The 27,078-nt window shown below is 42.9% G+C and overlaps 2 protein-coding genes across 7 annotated transcripts in view; one reads left to right on the plus strand and one right to left on the minus strand.

The window, feature by feature from the left end:
* The window catches only part of wnk4b (WNK lysine deficient protein kinase 4b), a 70,115-nt gene extending 58,747 nt beyond the window's left edge, over nt 1–11,368 (minus strand). For 2 of the 3 annotated variants that reach the window (XM_042307042.1, XM_042307041.1), the window contains exon 1: nt 10,207–11,368. In XM_042307042.1, coding sequence (XP_042162976.1) covers nt 10,207–10,935 — 729 coding nt within the window. In that variant the 5' untranslated portion in view covers nt 10,936–11,368. The remainder of the gene's footprint in view (nt 1–10,206) is intronic. The other variant, XM_042307043.1, reaches the window with a different exon arrangement.
* LOC112226116 (zinc finger BED domain-containing protein 4) lies at nt 10,598–26,260 on the plus strand. Of its 4 annotated transcripts, XM_024390360.2 has the most exons (4): nt 10,657–10,790; nt 18,293–18,330; nt 23,758–24,103; nt 24,221–26,260. In XM_024390360.2, exons 3-4 carry the CDS (start codon nt 23,764–23,766, stop codon nt 25,831–25,833), a joined length of 1,953 nt encoding a protein of 650 aa, XP_024246128.1. In that variant the 5' UTR covers nt 10,657–10,790; nt 18,293–18,330; nt 23,758–23,763; the 3' UTR covers nt 25,834–26,260. The 4 variants fall into 4 exon arrangements, with proteins under 4 accessions (XP_024246131.1, XP_024246128.1, XP_024246127.1 ...); XM_024390363.2 differs by lacking the exon at nt 18,293–18,330 and having other exon boundaries at nt 10,598–10,681; XM_024390359.2 differs by lacking the exon at nt 18,293–18,330 and having other exon boundaries at nt 10,662–10,790.
* The last annotated feature ends 818 nt before the right edge of the window (nt 26,261–27,078 follow it).

The raw sequence follows: 27,078 nt of genomic DNA on the forward strand, positions 1-27,078 counted from the left end.
GAGCCTTTAGTTGCACATCTGTCTGATTGTAACTTTCATGTATGGTCTGTCATTTACCTGCTGTCTAACTGGTAATTAGACAGGGTGGCTGGGGAACCAGGAGGACAAGGAACATGTTATGACAGTGTTTCACAACGTGTTTTCTCTATCTGTGTGTGTGTCTCTCTCTGGCAGCTGTTGCTGTGCCACTGAGGTCTGCTAACGCAGCTCTTGAATCATGGCAGTTGTTCACAGTTTGTTTAAGGAACAGGTGAAATCGCTTAAGGTAACCATGGAAATTGTAACTGGACTTCTATTCACATTTTGTACTGCTAATAGCCTTCAACTCAGAGACTAGATTGTCACTTTTCAGCTCTACATTCGTAGTACTAATACTGTAGCATTCAATTCTGAGACTGGCAGCTATGGGAATGGAGGCTTTCAGAACCCAATCCTCATTCATAGTGAAGCTAAGGTGATTAAAAAAGACATACACTGTCAAGGTATGCGTGAAGGGCTGTAGGAAGTCAGGCGCAGAAGAGCTGATATTTGGTGGCAAAACGGAGCCTTTTATTTGGTGAACCAAAAGCACACGGCACAAACGAAAATACACGGCACACGAAAATACAAATATGGGTTTAACATAACCCAGCGCAACCAGCCTAACGTGCGCATACATGCAAACATATAAACTATACCACACAAAGACATGGCAGAAACAGAGGGTTAAATACATAACACATAATGAGGGAAATGAGATCCAGGTGTGCGGGAAAACGAGACAAAACAAATGGAAAATGAATCGGCGATGGCTAGAAGACTGGCTACATCGAGCACCGCCCAAACAAGGAGAGGCATCGACTTCGGTAGAAGTCGTGACATACACAGGGCCTTCTAAGTTCAGTTTAAATGATTAAACTCTGCTCTCGCTCTCCTTCCCACCTCACGTTTATCTTACTGGCTGCTTCTCAGTCTCTATCTCTCTCTACTGGTAGTTAGATAGATATGAAGACAAAGTCCAGAGAAAAGGAAGAGCCATGTTGAAGGGTGCAATCCACAGTACATACAACGTTGAGTTGCAAATTTCACGAGTCGTGAAAGACACTATAGCGTTTAAAACGTTTCAGCAAGCTCTTTTTTTTTTTTCAGGCAGTGGAAACTAAGCTCTGAAAAACTTTCCTTTGATCCATGCTTCTCTGTAAGAATATGAAAGGAGGGAAAAACACACCACATAAACACCGAGTAATAAAGTGATGTTTGTGAATTTAAAAAATGCTAAGGGATTATGATAATATTATTCAATTGGCAAAGGTGCCAGTGGGGGATTAGTAAAGCATACTAAACAGAATCTCACCCATTATCCCAAGCACAATTATAGAAGCCTACATCCGACAAGTTCATTTGTCAGTTATCCCTGTCCACTTTGAGGGTTTAAAATAATAGTTTATCAGCACAAAGCAGCATGAAATCTGTTACTAAAGCTGTGTGCCTTGGTCTGTATCAATGCAAATTCTCTTTGTAACTTCATAGACGAGGTTCAGGGGCACTGATTTTGACCTGAAAACAGAATCAGAACGTTTCAAATTCGTCTTATAGTCAGTTAGGAACTACAAGTAAAAACAAGACTCATCACAGCATATATTTAGGCTAGTTTTACAAATGCAATGGGTTAGATTGGTTGGTTGAGGCACAGAACTACTCATGGTTTTAGCAGGTATGTTTAGCAGGTTTCAGTCAGACAACAAAAGGAAAAGTGCAGAGCTGGGGCACTGCTGCTCTTTCTCTACATAATGGATACGTGTTGACAGGACGCCTGGTTCACAGTTTAAGAGACCACAATGGGAGGTACCCTAAGGGGGTTGATGTTTTCTGCACGAGTTTATAAAGAAATACTACAAAAACCCATTCATGCCTCTACTGTGCCTTACAAAAGTATTCATACCCCTTGTATTTCTTTCTTGTATTTTGTTACAAAGTGCAATGCAAATTGATTTAATTGGCATTTTTTGTCAATAATATACTCAGAGTACTCTAATGTCAAAGTGGAAGAAAAATTATACAGTACCAGTCAAAAGTTTAGATACCTACTCATTCAAGGGTTTTTCTTTATTTTCTACATTGCAGAATAGTAGTGAAGACATCAAAACTATGAAATAACACATATGGAATCATGTAGCAACCAAAAACGTGTTAAACAATTCAAAATATATTTATATTTGAGATTATTCAAAGTAGACACCCTTTGCCTTGATGAAAGGGGTTATATCCTTCCTGTTTGGCCCTGTCCGGGGATATCATCGGATGCGGCCACAGTGTCTCCTGACCCCTCCTGTCTCAGCCTCCAGTATTTATGCTGCAGTAGTTTGTGTCAGGGGTCTAGGGTCAGTTTGTTATATCTGGAGTACTTATCCCGTCTTATCCGGTGTCCTGTGTGAATTTAAGTATGCTCTCTCTAATTCTCTCTTTCTCTCGGAGGACCTGAGCCCTAGGACCATGCCTCAGGACTACCTGGCATGATGACTCCTTGCTGTCCCCAGTCCACCTGGCCGTGCTGCTGCTCCAGTTTCAACTCTTCTGCCTGTGATTATTATTATTTGACCATGCTGGTCCTTTATGAACATTTGAACATCTTGGCCATGTTCTGTTATAATCTGCACCCGGCACGGCCAGAAGAGGACCGGCCACACCTCATAGCCTGGTTCCTCTCTAGGTTTCTTCCTAGGTTTTGGCCTTTCTAGGGAGTTTTTCCTAGCCACCGTGCTTCTACACCTGCATTGCTTGCGGTTTGGGGTTTTAGGCTGGGTTTCTGTACAGCACTTTGAGATATCAGCTGATGTACGAAGGGCTATATAAATCAATTTGATTTGATTTTGATTTGATGAACGCTTGGCATTGCACACTCTTGGCATTCTCTCAACCAGCTTCACCTGGAATGCTTTTCCAACAGTCTTGAAGGAGTTCCCACATATGCTGAGCACTTGTTGGCTGTGATTGATGGGAAACAATAACAAATCAAACATTGAATGTCTCTTTAAACATGGTCAAGTTAATAATTATGCTTTGGATTATGTATTAAACCACCCCAGACACATCAAAAATACAGTTGTCCTTCTGAACTGAGCTGCAGGAAAGGAATTAAACTGCTCAGGGATGTTACCATGAGGCCATTGGTGATTTTAAAACCGTTACAGAGTTCAGTTGCTGTGATAGAAGAAAAGTGAAGATTAATCAACATTGCAGCATACCACCCTGCATCCCACTGCTGGCTTGCTTCTGAAGCTAAACAGGGTTGGTCCTGGATGGGAGACCAGATACTGGTGGAAATGGTGTTGGAGGGCCAGTAAGAGGCACCCTTTTCTCTGGTCTAAAAACATATCCCAATGCCCCAGGACAGTGATTGTGGATATTGCCTTGTGTAGGGTGCTGTCTTTTAGATGGGACGTTAAATGGGTGTCCTGACTCTCTGTGGTCACTGAAGATCCCATGGCACTTATTGTAAGAGTAGGGGTGTTAACCCTGGTGTCCTGGCTAAATTCCAATTCTGGCCCTCTTACCAACACAGTCACCTAATCATCCCCAGCTTAATGGGCTCATTCATCCCTCTCCCCTGTAACTATTCCCCAGGTCATTTCTGCAAATGAGAATGTGTTCTCAGTCAACTTACCTGGTAAAATAAGGGATAAATAAAAAATAGTTACTCAACAATAATGATAGAAAATACAAATAAACAACACAAATATTCTAAAACATGCAACAATTCACTAAACTAATACTGCAAAAAACAAAGTAAATTAATATGCTTTTTGGCCTAAATTCAAAGACATATGTTTGGGGCAAATCCAACAAAACACATCACTGAGTAACTGCCTCCTTATTTTCAAGCATGGTGATGGCTGCATCATGTCATTGCTATGCTTGACATCTGCAAATACTGGGGAGTTTTTCAGGATAAAAAAGAAAAGGGATGAAGCTAAGCACAGCCAAAATCAGAGGAAAATCTACTTCAGTCTGCTTTACATCAGACAGAGAGACCAATTCCCCTTTCAGCAGATCAATAACCTACAACACAAGGTCTTGATACAGATTACACTTAAATCTGCTTCAAAATCTATGGCAAGACTTGAAATTTGCTGTCTAGCCATGATCACCAACATCTTGACAGAGCTTGAAGAATAATGGGTTAATATTGCACAATCCTGGTGTGTAAAGCTCTTAGAGACTTACCCAAGAAGACTCGCAGCTGTAATCACTGTCAAAGGAGTTTCTAACATGTATTGACTGAACACTTATGCAACAACTATATTTCTATTCATTTTTACATTCAAGTATTGTGTGTAGATTGTTACAATTGAGTTACAATTAAAAATGAAGTTACAATTAAATCCATTTCAATCCCACTTTGTAACACAAAATGTGAAGAAATCCAAGGGGTATGAATACTTTTGCAAGGCACTGTATAATTAACAATGATTACAGAAACAATCACCTCAAAAGGTAGTGTTGCCTAAATAAGCATTGGTCTATTTTTGATGTAATCATACCTCATAAGGGACATTATGTCAACACTTGACCTGAAGCCTCGGTCAGAAGGCCAGCGCTGTCTTAATACTTACATAACAGATGTCAATGGGAATCATAGACAACTGCTATGACAAATCAAATGCATAACAACATATTCATGGCAGGCCTCGTGTGCTTTACCCCCTTCACCTCCCAAAAACAACACAATCCTAACCCTAACTCAGGTGCTGCTACAATCAATCTTGTGGTGACATTCCACCATGCAGGGCTTCTCATTGAAACTCCCAGTGTGTGAAATATACAGCAAACAAAAGAACAGAAAAGCCCAACAAACGCAGGACAGAAAAAGGGCACCACCCACATACACACAGTAACTATACATGGCCTAGGCACATCGTTATTATGGTTCAATCAGGTTTAGGGTTAGTAGTAGGTAGTAACGGTTTCATCCGCCCCTCCTCAAGGGCCATTCCAGGGATCCTGAGAGAGAGAGCAACCCGAGGCATGGGAGGGACAGGAGTGGTGCAATGCTGAGTTTGAAAAACACAAGAGAGATGTGACGAGGTCGCTTTAAGGCAACTTGTTGTCCACCAACTACTGCATTTTATTTATAGTCAACAATTCCTTTGTCACAAAAAAAACGTGTACAATGCCTTTTGTTACGTTACAGCCTTATTATAAAATTGACTAAATAGATTTTTCCCTCAATCTACACATAATAACCCATTCTGACAAAGCAAAAACAGGTTTATACATTTTTGCTAATTTATAAAAGAAATGTAAGTATTCAGACCCTTGATTCAGTACTTTGTTGAAGCACCTTAGGCAGCGACTACAGCCTCGAGTCTTCTTGTGTATGACGCTACAAGCTTGGCACACCTGTATTTGGGGAGTTTCTCCCATTCTTCTCTGCAGATCCTCTCAAGCTCTGTCGGGTTGGATGGGGAGCATTGCTGCACAGCTACCTTCAGGTCTCTCCAGAGATGTTCAATCGGGTTCAAGTCCGGGCTCTGGGTGGGCCACTCAAGGACATTCAGAGACTTGTCTCAAAGCCACTCCTGCGTTGTCTTGGCTGTGTGCTTAGGGTCGTTGTCCTGTTGGAAGGTGAACCTTCGCCCCAGTCTGAGGTCCAGTTTGGCTGGGTGGCCAGCTCTAGGAAGAGTCTTGGTGATTCCAAACTTCTTCCATTTAAGAATGATGGAGGACACTGTGTTCTTGGGGACCTTCAATGCTGCAGAAATGTTTTGGTACCCTTCCCAAGATCTGTGCCTAGATACAATCCGGTCTCAGCTCTACGGACAATTCCTTTGACCTCATATAGTGGGACCTTATATAGACAGTGGGACCTTGTATAGTCTTTATATACCTTATATAGTCATGTCTAATCAATTGAATTTACCACAGGTGGACTCCAATCAAGTTGTAGAGACATCTCAAGGATGATCAATGGAAACAGGATGCACTTGAGCTCAATTTTGAGTCTCATAGTGAAGGCTCTGAATACTTACGTAAATAATGTATTTCTGTTTTTTATATTGAATAAATTTGCAAAAATTTCTAAAAACCTGCTTTTACTTTGTCATTATATGGTATTGTGTATAGATTGCTGAGGTTTTTATTTAATCCATTTTAGAATATGGCTGTAACAAAATAAAATGTGGATAAAGTCATGGGGTCTGAATACTTTCCAAAGGCACTGTATTTATGAGATGTGTTGATTGAGTTGGATCGGACAGGGTCAGTGTCCATTATCGTTCCCCATGAGAACTGGCGTCCAAGCCCCATTTCCCAAAACGTAACAGAGAATGTATTGTGTAAGGGGGGACTTTCGTCAACACATACATAAAACACAGACAAAGATAAAGTTAGTTCCCACCTACTTTGTCCCACCAAAATTGCCCCACCGCCCACCCCTAACCCAGCCACGACCAATCAAGCAGTCTGAGATGAATGAGGACTATATTCAGTACTAAGATAGTATGATAGATATCATAGAAGTTATCTGCATTTATAATCAATTTCTTCCTACATGGCTGTAGTGTTATGTAACATTGTACAAACTGAATCTACCCCAGCTGAAGGAGAGATGATTGGCTTTCCTGCTAGCAGGCCCCAATCCTTATCATCTGGACATGTTGGCCAGCACTCCCCTTAAACCAGTTGACCCCTAAATATAGCCAGTTTTAACTAAATTGTGTTTGCCTTTTCTCACAGTTAGCACTGCTTATGAACCAGAGCCAAACGGATGGAGTGCTGCTTGAGTGTGTGCAGTGCTCACACTCAGTGAAGGCAATGAAACATTATGAGCGCTAAACTGCATGTTAATGAATGGACAGGGGGTGTGGGGGCAAGCCTGCTGAGAGGCTGAGTCAGTCAGCCAGCCAGTCGGTGTTATCCTTGATCAGAGCCACGTAGTCAGCAGTGGCCACAGTGGCATCACTACCGTTAGCTTGGGCAGTCTCATTAGCTGCGCTGAAGGCCCATGAGTACGGTAGTGTTTGTCTCGCTAACACACGTTTAGGGATGGGGTGTGGGATTGTCATGGGGGGGTCAGAGCAGACCACCGTCACCATGGTAGCCCTTGTAGCCAGCAATTTATCAGGGCTAATTAAACTGGGTATTGTGGGTAAAATAAATGAAGAGGGCAAGTCGGATTAGCTCAATCACCCCACAGGCGGTAAGAGCGAAATTCTGAAGTGGAAAAGGTTGACAGAAAAAAAAAGTTCCAGCTGGAGCAGCAGAAGAATGTGTCCCCTAGAGAACAGTAACACCACGGGAGGAAAAATACATCTTTGTTTGGGAAATATATAAGAGTAAAGGACGCTTATTATTAGGGGATACCAGCCAGGGAAGTTCCAGACTAGTCACCAAGTCTCTTGTCACCTAGCGTGGCACAGGAATACGCTTATTCAAGTGACGGAGGGACTGAGAGACACTTCAATGGACTCCTGGCCTCAGTCTGGGATCTATAAATCCTAGTCCCATGTTTAGTATGGCAAATGCTTTTACAGCTAATGTCAGTTCTGGCCTGAAAACCCTCCTTGTTTTCTTCTAGAGGTGGGGTAAGGAAGGGTTCAGTTAGTTCAGCTCATACTTTGTATAAGCGACCTCTCTCTCCCCATGGTTCTGATTCCCACTGACATCTTGAAAAAGGAAACACAGCTGTATGAGTGTGTGTTCTTGAGAACAAGATCTCCCAAGCAATATCTTGTCTTCTTTAATTGTGTCATTTTAATGAGTGTCTAAAGGTTTTGATTGATTAGAGAAGTCTAACATGCAAGCAAGCCTTGCCATGATAGGTAAACCAGATATCTTCTCTATATCATGCACTGAGTTACTCTTACACAGGCACAGACAGCATGAAGTTCAATTAGTGCACAGAGATAAGACAGAGAGAGGAAAAATCCAAGATATACAGATTTTATATTTTTAGGCAGTGTTGCCTAAATAAGCATTGGTCTATTTTTGATGTAATCATACCTCATAAGGGGACATTATGTCAACAGTTGACCTAAAGCCTCGGTCGAAATGCCAGCGCTGACTTAATACTTACATAACAGATGTCATTGTGAATCATAAATAACTGCTATGACAAATCAAATGCATAACAACAACATAGAACATATTCATGGCAGGCCTCATGTGCTTTACCCCCTCACCTCCCAAAAACAACAACAACCCTAACCCAGGTGCTGCTACAATCAATCTTGTGGTGACATTCCACAGTGCAGGGCTTCTCCTTGAACTTCCCAGTGTGTGAAGTGTACAGCAAACAAAGGAGAACAGAAAAGCCCAACAAACACAGGACAGGTAAAGGTCACCCAACACACACACACACACACCCACACACAAACTATACATGGTCTGGGCAGGTTGCTGTTCTGGTTTACTCATGTAGTTACTTACTCTGGAGGTAGGTCCTCAAGGGCCATTACAGGACTTCCAAGAGAGAGAGGGAGAGAGACCTTGTAATTATGCACAGTGTGATTTGTTTTAGGCCAGAGAGTCAGAAGAACTCTCTCGCAACCTCGATCTCTCTCTATGAGCCCTAGGACCATGCCTCAGGACTACCTGTCCTCAATCCACCAAGTCATGCTGCCACTATCGAAACCCTGACCGTTTTCACCGGACGTGCTAAATCGTCCCGGACCTGCTGTTTCGACTCTCTCTCTCTCTCGGACCTGTTGTCTCGACCTCTGAATGCTCGGCTATGAAAAGCCAACTGACATTTACTCCTGAGGTGTTGAACTGCTTCACCCTCTATAACAACTGTGGTTATTATTTGACCCTGCTGGTCATCTATGAACATTTGAACATCTTGAAGAACAATCTGGCCTTAATTTACATGTGCTCTTATAATCTCCACCTGACCCAGCCAGAAGAGGACTGGCCACTCCTAGGAGCCTGGTTCCTCTCTAGGTTTCTTTCTAGGTTCCTGCCTTTCTAGGGAGTATGGGGAGGGAGTATGGCTGAGTATCTGTATAGCACTTTGTGACAACTGCTGATGTAAAATTGGCTTTATAAAATGTATTTGATTGAAATTTGATTGATTGCTGAGGAGGTTGATCACCCGATTTGGCTGACTCCCTGCACCTCGCTCATCCTGCTTGGAAACCCTGTAGCCAACTAACTTCGAAACTCAACGGGTCAGTGCAGCACAACCAACTTTGTCTTTCAGTGCACAAAACCTGTTTCATAAAGACACACCAGTCTCTGCCGCGTTTCACTCCCCTGTACTGTATCATGTGGCTTGTTTTAGAATGACGCCTCCAGGTCTCTGCTATTCCCTCCAGCTTCCCAGCTGCCCCCTGGAGGGTTGGGGGCGGCTCCTGTTACAATGGATGCTGCCTGGCCAGGGGGCCTGCTGCTGCTATAAACAACTCTCTGCAAGCGGTCAGTGGAGGCTCTTCTGAGGGACATTGGGGGAGATTAAGATGAGTTATAGTCATTTTAAAGATGGCGGTATACATTGTTTTGCTCTCCCCAACTTCATGCAAATTTCAAGCGAAGCAATGCACTGGAGCGAAGCATTTTCAAGAGCAAGAGCCTCTGATCAAAACCCGCTGTATGTAAAAACACCCATGTGTGGAAACGCGGTCTTCTTTATAGGGCCATTTGTATGATTACTTTGAGAGCTTTAAACTCAGTAGGTCCACATGGGTTCTCAATAGCAGCAGATAAAAACTGATAGGCCTAAACCAAAATAGCACAGAGATTATAAATGAAGTCATGTATGGCATTTTATCTGAGCGGCTGATAATGTCGAGAGAAAGTGTGGGCAATTGTAATTATCACCTAAACACTTGTATAAAAACTATGGATTTGGCACACTTCTTGATCTGATGAAGGCATAACTACCTAAAACACACGAGCCTGCCCCGACAATAAAGTGAAATGAGCTGATGTCTGTCCTTTTTTTCCATGTTTGTCCTTCTTTTTTATGTTTTGAAGTGTCTCAGTTTACCAATGTTCTTGAACTTGAGATTTCATTTGAAGTCATTGTCACATATAGTACAGCACCCAGTTAATTAAGCGAGACAGCACACGTTACCCACTCCACAATGTAGAGAGAACTTTGCTTGGCCGAACCAAAGCCTTTGTAAACAATTGTTTGCGGTGGCCTAAATAAGATTTTAATTAAGGGAATGATGCGTGCTCTTTTGAGTTCTCCATCTGTACACAAATCATAGCAGATTAATTATTTACCTGTAGCTCACACCATGCCACTTCTACTGTTGTCTCCGTATCCAGGCCTTTGTACACCGTCTTGAACGACCCTCTCCCAATTTCAATGTTGAATTTGAGGAACCTTCCATCAGGTGACGTCGCCACGGCTTTGGTTTCAATTTCATCCTTTTCCTCTTGCTCCCGTTTTCTTTCAAATGGAGCTCGAGATAAAATGACCTTTTTGTCAGTGATTTCTTCCTCGGAATCTGAACTTGTGCCCTGTGCTTGCGAGCTGGGCTGTGGCGCGTCCCAGGTATCAAGTGGTTTGGGGTCTGACGCTTGGGTACCAGGGGGTGAGCACGTGCTCGTTCCCGGGCTTGAGACAGGTGAGGCTGGTGCTGAGGAGTCCACCTTTTTCTCCTCTGCCGCTGTTTCGGCTAAAATGTCATCAGCAGACCAGGAGTGAGTTTTGGAGAGAGGGGAATCATCGTAAACTTCAGGCTCCAAATCCAAGGTATTTATTTTGCTCAACCTGTACGAGTTTCTCCTGGAGTTTGCCGAGTGTCTCCTTCGCCTTGGTGGTATTCGGCCAGGGAAGCAGGAGTTGGCGTCGAACCCAGCAGGTAATTTGGAGAAACCCAGTCCGGCCACGTCGACCTCTAGCTGTGACATTTCTGTTTTATGAGTTTTGCCTCGAAATGCAACAGGTGGGTCTTGTGTCCCAACTAGTGGATAGTGCAAATCCGAATGAAGGCTATTCAAAAACATAAACAGGACAAGGGAACATCGTAGGTTGCAGGGAATGTGGATTATTTCGAGAAATAAGAACGGGCAAAAAAATCCAAGTGACAAAAATAAGTATAGGCTACAGATAAGTGTCTACATATTTGGCTTATACATTCGATTTCTGTTAAATTCAACTATAGGCTAAATAATACAAAAAAATATTTAACAATCAACAAGTGTGGTGACAACTCTTCACCTCAACCTGAATGAAGGTCGTTCTCGAGTTCTCCCAGGTAAAACGTGCTTGTTTAAATCCGCCAAATATAATTTACTTGGTCGTGCTCATAGACAGACGAAAAATAAATTACATTAATCCGAGTATTCCTCAAATTGTGTCTCTGGTCGCACGTCTTCTAACTGTCCGCTCCCAATGTGGATTAAATCAGTATCAACAACGCGTAGACTGCTCGAGCGCACAGTGAACGCTCAATGGGCATTGGGCTCCACCCCAAAAAACACATTTCGGATCCTGTGTTTTGCCTGCAACCATAGACTATTATAGGTGGTGAAGCTTGAGTTCCCGTGGATGTACACTGAACAAAAATATACACGCAACATGTAAAGTGCTGGTCCCATGTTTCATGAGCTGAAATAAAAGATCCCAGAAAGTTTCCATACACACAAAAAGTTTATTTTCCATACCACAAAAGCTTCTTTCTCTCATATTTGTACACAAATGTGTTTACATCCATGTGGGTGAGCATTTCTCCTTTGTTGAAATAATCTAACCACCTGACAGGTGTGGCATATCAACAAGCTGATTAAACAGCATGATCATTACACAAGTGCACTTTTGCTGGGGAATATAAAAGGCCACTCTAAAATGTGCAGTTGACTCAAGTTTTGAGGGAGCGTGCAATTGGCATGCCGACTGCAGGAATGTCCACCAGAGTTGTTGCCAGGTACTTACATTTTAATTTCTCTACCATATGTCGTCATGTGGGCGAGCAGTTTGCTGATGGCAACGTTGTGAACAGAGTGCCACATGGTGGTGGGGTTATGTTATGGGCAGGCATAAACTACGGACAACGAACACAATTGCATTTTATCGACGGTAATTTGAATGCACAGAAATACAGTGACGAGATTGTGAGACCCATTTTGTAAGGTATCTGTGACCAACAGATGCACATCTGTATTCCCAGTCATGTGAAATCCATAGATTAGTGTCTTATTAATTCATTTAAATTGGCTGATTTCCTCATATGAACTGTAACTCTTTGAAATTACATGTTGCATTTATTTTTGTTCAGTATATATTTTCATAGTTAACATTTACAAAAAAAAAACATTCTAATTAAGTTGATCTGAAATTAGAAAGCTGTTAGTTTGTGGTGCGTAGTAGCCTACACATGCTGTACAGTAGTACTTGCAAACTTACTATGGAAGGTAGGCCAATAAGTCACAAGAATCTTGGTCCAAGTGTGATATGAATGCATTCTGGCAATATGCCAAGGCTTTAGATGCCAGCTCTTGGTTTAGAATGTTGGACTAACAGAAGGCTATCCTGTATATTGTGCTATACCATATGCCAACTGTAAGGTAATTATTACGATAACAGAGGATGAGTCATCAAAACTTATATTAACTTAATAATAATAACTGTTTTACTGAGGTAATTGCTCCCAGGACAGGAACTATCCGCTTATCTGTGGTGTTGACTATCTTTAGCAATATTACATAATGTTGCACTGTGAACTACTTAAAATAGTGGGTAGGATACAAATGGAGATAAGATGGATTCATTCGTTTTGCTGTAGTCCTTAACGTCAAGTTGCAACAGACTAGAATTGCCTGGCAGCCTGTAAATCCTGCCACTGTAGAAATAGGCTTCATCAAGAAGTCTGGATTAAGCTAAAGACAAAGACAGCTGACCATCTAAATCTAGGCTATACCTACCTAATCTCTTCAATAGGAAATTAAATCAGAGACAAAAGCAATACAGAAAAACAGAGGTTTCCCTGCCTTATAAAATAGGTTTACAACAGTGTCCTCACCAGTCAAGTATTCTCTTTTTGTCTGATGATGAACTCAGTAATAGGGTGTTGGGTTGTGTGCAGATCTGGTTAAAGAAGGGTAATAGCATAGTGGTTATAGGAAAGGGGGTTTATTCATGTCTGTTTGACACATCTCACAAATTCTCACCAGTTACTTGTGATATAACACAGTAGTAGCATATCACTCAAAGCTTAAGAATATATATGTAAAACACCCAGTAGGTACATTATCGTCATCAGTCACTCTCCACCACAGACACACACATTTCCTCCATTCCAGGGTTAACGTGAACTCCCTGACACGGACCGGGGCCTCATCTTAGCAGGGTTCCGGGACGAAGTGAAGAGAGCGGCTTAGCGTTGTGTGGCAGGCCACATTAGCCTAGTGCCACACACACCTTACTGTTGACTTGTGCGATATACTGACCCCATTCCCCTCATACTAAGGATTCCAGCTAGGGAAGTTCCAGTCAGTGTTTTCTCAGCCATGTGCTACGGCTTTGATTCCTGGGAAGACCGGTGTGTGTTGCCATATGCTTACAATCCCTGACACAGACACTGATGAAGGTGCTCAGCCTGCCGCTGTAAAACACAAACAGACAGACAGAGGGCCAGTGACTCTTTGTTTATCCCCTCCTGTCACTGTAACATACAACATGTATTTAAATGTGTGTATCGCCCTCTAGCCTACTGTAAACAGAGGGCAGTATGTGTGTACGTGTGTGTGTGTGTAAGAGCTTGCACCGTGGAGATATATAGCTCAAGTCCCAGCACCTGATATAGCCCTCACGAACACTGCCAGGAGACTTAAACTAGCCGTCTCCCACCTGTCACATGAGCTTCACAGAGAGGCTGTGTGGAAGCAGGAGAGAGGAGCAGTCAGAGGGGGAGCTTATCTGCAGGAACACATTGCTCCTAATGCAGCAGACTGCCACCCACAGGTGCTAATCACTCATGTTTGATGAGAGCTTCTGCCGAGTCATCTTTCCAGAAAAGAGGAGTAGCACAAAAATCCCCATGAAACAGCATGGAAATGGGTCACGCGGTAGACGACATGCTAATCGCAGCGCTCTTCACAATTCCAGCTAAAACGCAGCGCGTCGTCCTCCCTTCTCTGTCTGCTCTCTCTGCTGCTGTATGGTTTGTTTATCTCCCGGTCATGAGGCGGGCAGTGCAATACGCTCTGTTCTTTTCCGCTTTAGCCGACACGGGGCAGGAGGCAGGGCCTTGACAAGGGAATAATAAACAGAGGTCCTATTTTTTTGAAGGTCAAGAAAATTGATATGATATGACAAAAGCTTTTCCAAGGGCTTTAGCAATACTCATAAATGCCTGCCATAAGACTGTGAAAGTGTATTCCAACATACACAGAGGGAAGCTCACCAGTTGGAAAGCAATGTGAACTGTTGAGTGTGAACAGAATATTAAAGTGGGCACTTAAAAAAATACCTTTAACTATTGGATGTTCTTATAGGCACTTTAGTATTGCCAGTGTAACAGTATAGCTTCCGTCCCTCTCCTCGCCCCTACCTGGGCTCGAACCAGGAACACATCGACAACAGCCACCCTCGAAGCATCGTTACCCATCGCTCCACAAAAACTGCGGCCCTTGCAGAGCAAGGGGAACAACTACTCCAAGTCTCAGAGCGAGTGACGTCACCGATTGAAACGCTATTAGCGCGCACCCCGCTAACTAGCTAGCCATTTCACATCGGTTATATCAGCCTAATCTCGGGAGTTGATAGGCTTGAAGTCATAAACAGCTCAATGCTTGAAGCATTGAGAAGAGCTGCTGGCAAATCGCACAAAAGTGCTGTTTGAATGAATGCGTACGAGCCTGCTGCTGCTTACCATCGCTCAGTCAGACTGCTATATCAAATCATAGGCTTAATTAAAACATAATAACACACACAAATACGAGCCTTTGGTCATTAATATGGTCGAATCCGGAAACTATAATTTCGAAAACAAAACGTTTATTCTTTCAGTGAAATACGGAACTGTGGGGCCTCCCGGATGGCACAGTGGTTAAGGGTGCTGTTTTGTTAAATCATCTCCCGTTTGGCGAAGTTGGCTGTCTTTGTTAGGAAGAAATAGTCTTCACACAGTTTGCAACGAGCAAGGCTCACTTAAAAAGATGAGAGGCCTGTAATTTATCATAGGTACACTTCAACTATGACAGACAAAATTAGAAAAAAAATCCTGAAAATCACATTGTAGGATTTTTAATGAATTTATTTGCAAATGATGATGGAAAATAAGTATTTTGTGAGTCTGTGTAGTTGAGTGTTATCCGCATAGCAATGATAGTATTGTGTATAGAGACAAGAGGAGAGGGCCTAGTACCGAGCCCTGTGGGACACAGTAGTGAGTATGTGGTGCAGACACAGATCCTCTCCACGTCACCTGGTAGAAGCGGCCTGCAAGGTAGGATGCAATCCAAGAGTGTGCAGAGCCTGAGACGCCACCATGAGTTGGTGGAGAGGAGGATCTGATGGTTCACGGTGTCAAAGGCAGCGGATAGATCTAGGAGGATGAGAACAGAGGAGAGAGAGTCAGCTTTGGCAGTGTGGACAGCCTCCGTGACACAGAGAAGGGCAGTCTCAGTTGAGTGACCCATCTTGAAGCCTGACTGGTTAGGGTCAAGAAGGTCATTCTGAGAGAGAAAGTTGATCAGAGACAGCATGCTCAAGTGTTTCGGAAAGAAAAGAAAGAAGGGATAGAGGTCTATAGTTGTTGACGTCAGATGAGTCGAGTGTTGGTTCCTTGAGGAAGGGAGCAACTCGGGCCGTTTTGATGTCAGAGGGGTCAGGCATGAGTTGATGAGGGAAGTGAGGAATGGGAGAAGGTCTCCAGAGATGGTCTGGAGGAAGAAGGGGGATGGGGTTGAGTGGGCAGGTTGTCGGGGGGGCCAGACCTCACTAGTCGCAGGATGTTGTCTGGAGAGATAGGGGAGAATGAGGTCAAGGCGTAGGATAGTTCTGTGTGAGTGAGACCAGGGGACTCAATAGGCTGAGTTGAATGAGTAGCGGATGTCGTCAACCTTTTTTTCAAAGTGGTTTACAAAGCTGTCCAGAGAGGGAGGATTTAGCAGAAGGTGGAAAAGAGTTTCCTAGGGTTAGAGGCAGAAGCTTGAAAATTTGTGGTAGAAAGTGGCTTTAGCAGCGGAGGAGGAAGTGGAAGAGAACGTAGAGAGGAGGGAGTGAAAGGATGATTTTTATTTTATTTAACCTTTATTTAACTAGGCAAGTCAGTTAGGAACAAATTCTTATTTACAATGACAGCCTAACAAAAGGCAAAAGGCCTCCTTCAGGGGCTGGGAATAAACATTTAAATAAATTGAATAAAAATATAGGACAAAAACACACATCACGACAAGAGAACACAACACTACATAAAGAGAGACCTAAGACGACAACATAGCATGGTAGCAACACAACATGACAACAACATAGTAGCAACACAACATGGTACAAACATTATTTGACACAGACAACAGCACAAAGGGCAAGAAGGTAGAGACAATAATACATCACGCAAAGCAGCTACAAGTGTCCATGATTGAGTCTTTGAATAAAGAAATTGAGATAAAACTGTCCAGTTTGAGTGATTGTTGCAGCTCGTTCCAGTCGCTAGCTGCAGCGAACTGAAAAGACGAGCGCCCCAGGGTTGTGTGTGCTTTGGGGACCTTTAACAGAATGTGACTGGCAGAACAGGTGTATGTGGAAGATGAGGACTGCAGTAGATATCTCAGATAGGAGGGAGTGAGGCCTAAGAGGGTTTTATAAATAAGCATCAACCAGTGGGTCTTGCGATGGGTATACAGAGATGACCAGTTTACAGAGGAGTATAGAGTGCAGTGATGTGTCCTATAAGGAGCATTGGTGGCAAATCTGATGTCCAAATGGTAAAGGACATCTAGCCGCTCGAGAGCACCCTTACCTGCCGATCTATAAATTACGTCTCCATAATTTAGCATGGGTAGGATGGTCCTCTGAATCAGGTCCTCCGGAAGTTTAGTTTTCCTCCATTTTTGCTCAGCTGTCCGCAGCCCTGTTCTGTAAGCTCGCAATGGGTCACTCAGCCACAGAGCAGGAGGGGAGAGCAGAGCCAGCTGGGAGAAAAGGAGAGAGTGCGAATCATAGGATGTGGAAAGGGAAGAAAGTAGTGTCGAAGGGGCAGAATCAGGAGACAGGAGGGAGAAGGATTTAGCAAAAGGGAGAGATGATAGGTTAGAAGAGGACAGAGTAGTGGCAGAGAGAGAGAGTGAAGATTGCGATGGTGCATGACCATCTGGGTAGGGGCTGAGTTGTTAGGGTTGAAGAAAAGGGTGACAGAAAAGGAAACAAAGTAGCGATCAGAGACCTGGAGGGGGTGGCAGTGAGAATAGTAGGCGAGCGGCCTCTAGTAAAGATGAAGTCAAGTGTATTGCCTGCCTTGTGAGTTGGAGGGGATTGGGAAAGGGTGAGGTCAAAAGAGGCAAGGAGGGGAAAGAAGGGCAGCATAGGCTGAGATGAACTCAGTGTTCTTGACCACAGATCGGCAGTTCCAAATGCTGCCAGAGACCCGGAATTTGACATGTGTTGGGCACGCAGGGGACACTAAATTAGAAGGGTTGAAGAGAAGGGGTGGGGAGCGTCTTTAAAGTCTACAGAGAGAGGTGCGAACAGGTATAGAAAACACACACACATAGTTGACAACGCTACAGAAGAGCAAAATGAGTCTGTAAATAACTAGCAATAGCATGAAGCCCACTGAGATGGTTATATACACTCAGAAAATAGATGAAACCACCCACACCCCTACCAAAACAAGTCACAAATTGCCCTGCCCCTTGATCCTGGTCAATGTGTCAACAATTATCTGCAAATTATGAGCATTCAGCAGTTCACACACCAAGTAGGACACTGGGAAGACAGGCAGCACTTAAAGTTGATAGCCCTAGCTAGCAAAAAGACAGTACTAGACAACAGATAAAGACAACATTTATAATTATCACTCCTGGAGATATCAGGAGTCATCTAGATATAGAATGAAGCACTTGACTCTAATAGGTCAAACCTTGTTTGAAGGGTTGTGTACTGTGCTCAAGTGAGGTTTTTTTATTTTTTTTATATATTTTTTTACACCTTTATTTAATCTTTTTAACTAGGCAAGTCAGTTAAGAACACATTCTTATTTTCAATGACGGCCTAGGAACGGTGGGTTAACTGCCTCGTTCAGGGGCAGAAAGACTTTCACTTTGTCAGCTTGGGGAAACAATCTTGCAACCTTACAGTTATTAACTAGTCCAACGCAATAACGACCTGCCTCTCTCTCTCTCTCTCGTTGCACTCCACTAGGAGACTGACTGCCTGTTACGCAAATGCAGTAAGCCAAGGTAAGTTGCTAGCTAGCATTAAACTTATCTTATAAAAAACAATCAATCATAATCACTAGTTAACTACACATGGTTGATGATATTACTAGATATTATCTAGCGTGTCCTGTGTTGCATATAATCTGACTGAGCATACAAGTATCTAAGTGACTGAGCGGTGGTAGGCAGAAGCGGGCGCATAAACATGAATTCAAACAGCACTTTTGTGCGTTTTGCCAGCAGCTCTTCGTTGTGCGTCAAGCATTGCTGTTTATGACTTCAAGCCTATCAACTCCCGAGATGAGGCTGGTGTGACCGAAGTGAAATGGCTGGCTAGTTAGCGCGCACTAATAGCGTTTCAAACTTCACTTGCTCTGAGCCTTGGGGTGGTTGTTTCCCTTGCTCTGCATGGGTAACGCTGCTTCGATGTGGTGGCTGTTGTCGTTGTGTTTCTGGTTCGAGCCCAGGGAGGAGCGAGGAGAGGGACGGAAGCTATACTGTTACACTGGCAATACTAAAGTGCCTATAAGAACATCCAAAAGGTTAATGAAATACAAATGGTATAGAGGGAAATAGTCCTATAATAACTACAACCTAAAACTTCTTACCCGGGAATATTGAAGACTCATGTTAAAAGCAACCACCAGCTTTCATATGTTCTCATGTTCTGAGCAAGGAACTGAAACGTTAGCTTTCTTACATAGCACATATTGTACTTTTACGTTCTTCTCCAACACTTTGTTTTTGCATTATTTAAACCAAATTGAACATGTTTCATTATTTGAGGCTAAATTTATTTTGATGTATTATATTAAATTAAAATAAGTGTTAATTCAGTATTGTTTTAATTGTCATTATTACAAAAACATTTTTTTAAATTATTTGTATTATTATTAATTTTTTTAATCGGCCAATGTAATTGGTATCGGCTTTTTTGGCCCTCCAATAATCGGCGGCGAAAAATCATAATCGGTCGACCTCTACTATAGAGTCATCATATATCGGCCTTACAAGGCGTAGCTTTAGGGCATGTCCATCTAAAAGGACCCGTGAGAACCAACATGAAGTTCATAGGAACACATCAAATTGGGTGTCAAATGAAAGCTACACTACATGTCCAAATGTATGTGGACACCTAATCGTCGAACATCTTATTCCAAAATCATGGGCGTTAATATGGAGTTGGTCCTCCCTTTGGTGCGATAACAGCCTCCACTCTTCTGGGAAGGCTTTCCACAACATGTTGGAACATTGCTGCAGGGACTTGCTTCCATTCAGCAACAAGAGCATTAGTGAGGTCGGGCACTGATGTTTGGCGATTAGGCCTTGCTCGCAGTCAGCATTCAAATCTAATCACATTTTATTAGTCACATGCACCAAATACAACTGGTGTAGGCCTTACAGTGAAATGCTTACTTACGAGCCCCTAACCAACAATGCAGTTTTTTTTTTAAATGGATAAGAATAAGAAATAAAAGTAACAAGTAATTAAAGAGCAGCAGTAAAATAACAATAGCGAGACTATAGTGAGAATGTGCGGGGGGCACCGGTTAGTTGAGGTAATATGTACATGAATGTAGAGTTATTAAAGTGACATTCATAGATGATAACAACCGAGAGTAGCAGCGGTGTAAAAGAGGGGGGCAATGCAAATAGTCTGGGCAGCCATTTGATTAGGTGTTCAGGAGTCTTACGGCTTGGGGTGGAAGCTGTATACAAGCCTCTTGGACCTAGACTTGGTGCTCTGGTACTGTTTTCTGTGCGGTAGCAGAGAGTCTATGACTAGGGTGGCGGGAGTCTTTGACAAGTTTTAGGGCCTTTCTCTGACACGGCCTGGTATAAAGGTCCTGGATGGCAGGAAGCTTGGCCCAGTGACGTACTGGGCCATTCACACTACCCTCTGTAGTGCCTTGTGGTCAGAGGCTGAGCAGTTGCCATACCAGGCAGTGATGCAACAAGTCAGGATACTCACGATGGTGCAGCTGTAGAACCTTTTGAGGATCTGAGGACCCATGCCAAATCTTTTCAGTCTCCTGGGGGGAATAGGTTTTGTCGTGCCCTTTTCACAACAATTGATCCCAAAGGCATTCGATGGGGTTGAGGTCAGGGCTCTGTGCAGGCCAGTCAAGTTCTTCCACATCGATCTCGACAAACGATTTCTGTACGGACCTCGCTTTATGCACGGGGGCATTGTCATGCTGAAACAGGAAAGGGCCTTCTCCAAACTGTTGCCACAAAGCACAGAATAATCTAGAATGTCATTGCATGCTGTAGCATTAAGATGTTCCTTTCCATAATAATGCATTTCTGTATAGTACAGATCAGGGACCCATGATGTAATTCTGTTACCTTAATTCAGTTACCGGATGTAAATCCACTTCACCTACTGTAATTCAATAACCAAAATAAATGTATTCAAACTCAAGATGTCATAGCTGACATCCCATTCTTTCTGCAGACATCTTGGAATTTTAATTCAGAGCAGATCTATATTTTTAAAATCTGGTTGCATAAAAAACTGAGGGAGATTTTACCATCATTCTGTTACTTTGCATCTGCACAGTTCTTCTAGTGAATGTGCTTTTGTGAAATGTTCTGTACAAATTGTTCAAAGTTGTCCTTGTGCATAGAATTGTATGGTTTGTTAAACTTTGAAATCAATGTTTTTCGTTAGGAATACATTTTAAAGTGAAATATCTTAGTCAAAGCCTAATTCCATTATCGTGGAATTCCCAGCCTATAGGGTCTGGGTTGAGCAGTCCCAGCACATAGACTAACTGTGACAAAAGTTTACAATACAGACTGTCAATAGATGTCAATAAATTAATGAAAAGGAATAAACTTGAAACTAAGATTTGAAACAACTTTTGCTAATGTTAGAAAAGACACTGGGCACGTTTGAGTAGTAAGGCAAAAGACAAGTCAAGGAGTGAAGTCAGGGGAGGTGCATCTGTGACATCTGAAAGTAGGACACAAATGTGGTTTTCCAACACCAAGGCTCAGATCAACATGGAAGTGTTGATAAAGAAAGTTTTCTTTATAATGTCGAAATAAACATTGTTCCATCCCCCATATTACACACTCACAAACTGAAATCATATGCGTGTTCATTGTACAATCAATTCCTGTTTCAGTCATGTCTTTGGTCACATTCAGGTGGGTCAAACAACAACACTGTAATGACTGGTTGACCCTAGAGCCGCCCATAATTCAGGCGAAGGCTGCAGGATGAAATTGGTGAAGAGCAACTGCAGAAACTTGCTGTCGACTGCAGTCAAAATGACATTTGATCACATTATTTTTGTAACGTTCATGCAGTCGACATGTAGGCGCAAGTCGGACAATGTTATCCCCATAATGTAACTCACTTTGAATGGCGGTGACCATCGGACTTGACATAAACTCGAACGCAACCACTCAATCTGTCAAAACAGCTGGCAGTAAGCGGTTCGAAAATCGGAGGTGACGTAATTCTGTTACGTACATCATCAAATCGCGCGCTCAGAAGCACAGCGCTCAATGACTATATTTTACATTAAATTACGAACAATAAAAGGTAAGTTAATATTTGCAAACATGCATTCCTGTTGTTTTCAAATAAAATAACGATGCCAAACACAGACACTACGCTAGCTACTTGTCCAGCAGACCCAAGCCTTGCTCAACAGACCCACACAGCTAGCTAACGTTAACTAGTTACTAGCACCATAGCATTAGAATGGATCTCTATGGCTAGTACAGACCTGGACGTGTGAACCCCCATCATGTCAGCTGAATGTGTAACGCTATGTGCCTTCCTGATCCTTTTTATTTCATTTTCTGACCTGTTTGAGGTTTATGTATCTAGCCACCTAGCTAGCTACACACAAGCGCTGTTCAGATTCGTAGAAGTGTAACGTTAGCTAGATTTCCTGTTTTTTCTTCGTATTGTAAATCACGCCCACTACACGTTGTCTAATAACGTTACACTTAGCTCACACAAGCAGGGGCGAAAATCTGATATCAACTTTGGAGGGGACAATTACATGAAATTTTCTCAAGAGCAATTCCTGAGGGGGACACCAAAAGTAGAGCTGTAACACAGCCTACATTGTAATGTGTTAAATGAGGAACCATAATTACTACTACTGGATAATTGATAGGTACAGTAGTTAACTGAAGGGTTGTCCCAACTTGTTAAAATGTTTAAATCATTATAATACTAATAATAATAATAGTTATAGCAGTGTTCCTTATCAGTCCAGTATGTATGCAGGTATTTGTATTTACAACCAGCAATACCAAGCAAGGCCAGTAGGTGGTAATGGTACTGTACACTGTATGGGTGCAGGTTTCATAAATACAATGAACATGTTGCGATCTCATCTCAAAGAATCTCCATTGAGAACCATCACGAAGTTGGTCTCCGCACTGAACTGACCTTTTTATTTAACTTTTTCTGATTCATTTATATAGTCATTAAATATGTGCCACTGGTTTGAGTCTATTACAACATCTTTACAAGAACAAAACGCTCAGAATAAGTACAGTTCTAAAAGCAAAACAACTACTTCAATGAAAAACCCAAACAAATCAACCAAAATATCCTTCATAAATACTTAGTTATTGTTCAGTCAGTGTCTCAACTCTTCAAACAACAGCAATGGACAAGTATGTCACACAAATTATGCCATATTAAATAAATAATTAGTAAGTGTACTGTCATGTACTAAAACGATACCATTAAAGATATTTAAGACAATGGTAGAAGAGAGTGTAGTTCTGTTCAGTTGGGAGTTCAGTTTATCGTTAACCTTTTCACAGAGACTTTGAAGCACTACAGCTGCATGCTGATCTTGGAATAAACTGACGATAGCAAAGATTCCATCTTTGACGACGCCACATAAATGGAATAGCTACTAGCTAGCTTAATAGTTCATGTTTGCCCGCTAGCTCTGCAAATTCAGCTAGTGTGTGTAAACCCTGCCAACATAAAAATAAAACATTGCTATGGCGCGATTGACTGGATTAACCTCACGTCAGTTACGTGCATTGAGTGCCTTTCAGACAGTAGATACGAACCCTCTGTTACCTGCCAGATAAGGAACTGGCAGTGGATCAAACAATTGTGAGGCAAAGGGCGGGGAGGTCGCAATCTTTTGAAAGTTAAAAACACGCTATTAAGTGTCTATAATCAGCACCAGTGCTTTCATTGCATATTATTAATATTATTCAAATTACATAGTTATGTTTACGGTGATATATAGGGGGGGACAAATCATTTTTTTCCCCAGGATGGGGGGGGTCGTGTCCCCTCATTCCCCCCTGGGATTTCAGCCTATGCACACAAGCCTAATTATTTGCCGCTAGTAACAGTTGTTTCCCATCAGCAACCAAAATAATTTAGATCTGTTTACCACATTGCTGCGGCAAGATGATTGATAAAGTTGTTTCTTTTTTATTTTGCAGGTTCCTATGATGACTGAATTTAAGAGAGCCTTCTCACTGGTGTGGGATCACTTCACTCTAGTGACACCCAATAAGGTCCAGTGCGCCCTCTGTTCACAACGGCTTAGCTTCAACAAAAACACCTCCGCCATGTTAAGGCACCTACGATCAAGGCACCCAAGCGAGGCTTGGTACAGCAACTCAACATCTGGGGCCCACTCAAGCACAAGCAACTCAACATCTGGAGTCCACTCAATGTTCTCAAACTCAATAATTAGTGGTTCTGGAGTCCACTCATCGTTCTCTGGTACTACAGGACTAAACTCAATGTTTACAAACAGTGCTGCTGCTGGACACCACATCCAAGGTATGTTTCCTTTAGAATAGATGGTTTTCATCCTGTTTCAATCAATTATTATATTTAGATTAGCATTAATTGTACATCTTATTCAATTTGAATTGATTATTCTGTTTTATTTCACAGTCAGGACCACCAGACAAGAGGACCTGGATGATGCCCTAGTCAACATGTTGGTTAAAGACACCAAGCCATTTTCAGTAGTCGAGGAAGAAGGATTCACTGCTTTCGTCCAAAAGCTAGACCCAAGCTACAATCTTCCAAACAAGCAAGCACTGAAGAAAATGGTGGGGTCTCGGTGTGAATTCATCAATGATCATGTTGTATCTCAGATGGTAATTTCTGACTTTGTCAGCCTGACTTCGGACATGTGGACATCTATAGACAAGCACAGTTACATTGCAGTGACGGGGCATTTGGTAGCAGAAAATGCCCAGTTATCCACTTTCCTCCTTGGGATTTCTAAGCTGCCTGAAAACCACAAAGTGATCCACATTGAGGAGGCCAAAAACCAACTGGTGGCGAGCTGGGGCCTCCACAGCAGGGTCGCTGCATTTGTCACAGAGAACAGCGAAAATATGGTAGCCACGGTTCAGAAATTAGGAATCCTCCAGTTGCCCTCTTTTGCACACGTCCTGAACCTTGTGATTAAGAGGTCCATGGAGGCTACTTTGGAGCTGCAGGACATCCGCTCCCAAGCGCGGGCTATCGTGTCTTTCTTCAAGTCGAATCAGAACGCAGAGATGAGGTTAGCCGAGGTGCAGGGGCAGCTAGGCAGGCCGGAACAGAAGCTGATCCAGGAAGTGGACTCGAGATGGAACAGTAGCTTTTCTATGCTGGAACGCGTCTTTGATCAGAGGGAGTCTGTGGCTGCTGCTCTCAGCACCCTGGACACGGACATCATCCCTCTGGGATCTGCTGACTATGAGGTCATCCACCAGTGTCTCGGAGTGCTGGGTTCCTTCAACCAGGCCACAGCTGAGCTCGCCTCAGAGAAACGCGTCTCGGCTTCCAAGGTCATTCCTCTTGTCCGGATGCTGAAGATAACCCTTGAGAATAAGCACGGTGCCATCATACACTCTACGGCTACACAGCTGGCGTCTAACCTGCAGAGTGAGCTTCAGACGAGCTGCAGTATGGTGGAGACCGAGCCAATCCTAGGTCTATCGGCTCTCCTAGACCCGCGCTTCAAAATGTTGGCCTTCGGGAACCAAGGCTACGCTCAGGAGGCGGTGAAGCTCCTCACCTCCGAGTGCGCCTCATTAATCCGGATAAATCCCGACAAGGACGACATTCTACCGCCCTCCACCACCAGGTCGACGACGCCCTCCCTGACATCACCCCACACCTCCTCCTGGGCAATGGAAACAGCTTCCATCTCCATGGCAACATCTCCGTCTAAGTCCCACGATGGGGGTCTGTGGGAGATGTTTGACAGTAAAGTGGGTGAGACACAGAGCGTCCAGAGCAGCACAGCGGATGCAGCGGTGGAGGTACAACACTACCTCAGTGACCCGTACCTGAACCGAGTGGAGAACCCCATGCACTACTGGGAGAAGCACTCCAAGGTGTACCCGCACCTGTTCCAGCTGGCTCGGAAATACCTCAGCGTTCCCGCCTCGTCTGTGCCATGTGAGCGCATATTCACCAAAGCTGGAGATGTGTTCAATAAAAAGAGGAGTTGCCTCAGTATGAAGGCTGTAGAGCAGATAATGCTGTTGAATAAAGGCCTCGTATAGCACAAGCAGCATACTATCCACGGTGCTTCTCATGCTGTTTGACCTGTATGTAACATAGGACTATTAAATGTACCAAATGCATTGTAATGTATTCTTCCTGGTTTGTGTATAAAGTATGTTAAAATGGCCACTTTTTTTTTTATAAAAAGAGAAGCAGTCTTTTACATTTTGAACATTTGTCAGGAGACCGTTTGACCACTAGAGGACAATGCTGCACTGCCTAACAACCTGGCAGGGTGTATGTTTATGGCTCTCAATTACTTTTGATTTATTACTGGGTGGACTGAAGTCAATATTGCCTATACATCACCATAAGTGTTAAAAATATATTTTAAAACATTGTAAAAATCACTGAATAGTATTTTGCATTGTCATGTTTTTTATTTTTTTATTTCACCTTTATTTAACCAGATAGGCAAGTTGAGAACAAGTTCTCATTTACAATTGCGACCTGGCCAAGATAAAGCAAAGCAGTTCGACACATACAACAACACAGAGTTACACATGGAATAAAACAAACATACAGTCAATAATACAGTATAAACAAGTCTATATACGATGTGAGCAAATGAGGTGAGATAAGGGAGGTAAAGGCAAAAAAAGGCCAAGGTGGCAAAGTAAATACAATATAGCAAGTAAAACACTGGAATGGTAGATTTGCAATGGAAGAATGTGCAAAGTAGAAATAAAAATAATGGGGTGCAAAGGAGCAAAATAAATAAATTAAATACAGTAGGGAAAGAGGTAGTTGTTTGGGCTAAATTATAGGTGGGCTATGTACAAGTGCAGTAATCTGTGAGCTGCTCTGACAGCTTTCCAATCTTTAGGAATCTCAGACGACACGAAAGAGAGGTTGAACAGGCTAGTAATAGGGGTGGCAACAATTTCGGCAGATAATTTTAGAAAGAAAGGGTCCAGATTGTCTAGCCCGGCTGATTTGTAGGGGTCCAGATTTTGCAGCTCTTTCAGAACATCAGCTGAACGGATTTGGGAGAAGGAGAAATGGGGAAGGCTTGGGCGAGTTGCTGTGGGGGGTGCAGTGCTGTTGACCGGGGTAGGAGTAGCCAGGTGGAAAGCATGGCCAGCCGTAGAAAAATGCTTATTGAAATTCTCAATTATGGTGGATTTATCAGTGGTGACAGTGTTTCCTATCTTCAGTGCAGTGGGCAGCTGGGAGGAGGTGTTCTTATTCTCCATGGACTTTACAGTGTCCCAGAACTTTTTTGAGTTAGTGTTGCAGGAAGC

Source organism: Oncorhynchus tshawytscha, linkage group LG27, assembly GCF_018296145.1.
Source record: "Oncorhynchus tshawytscha isolate Ot180627B linkage group LG27, Otsh_v2.0, whole genome shotgun sequence".
Classification (NCBI taxonomy): Eukaryota; Metazoa; Chordata; class Actinopteri; order Salmoniformes; family Salmonidae; genus Oncorhynchus; species Oncorhynchus tshawytscha.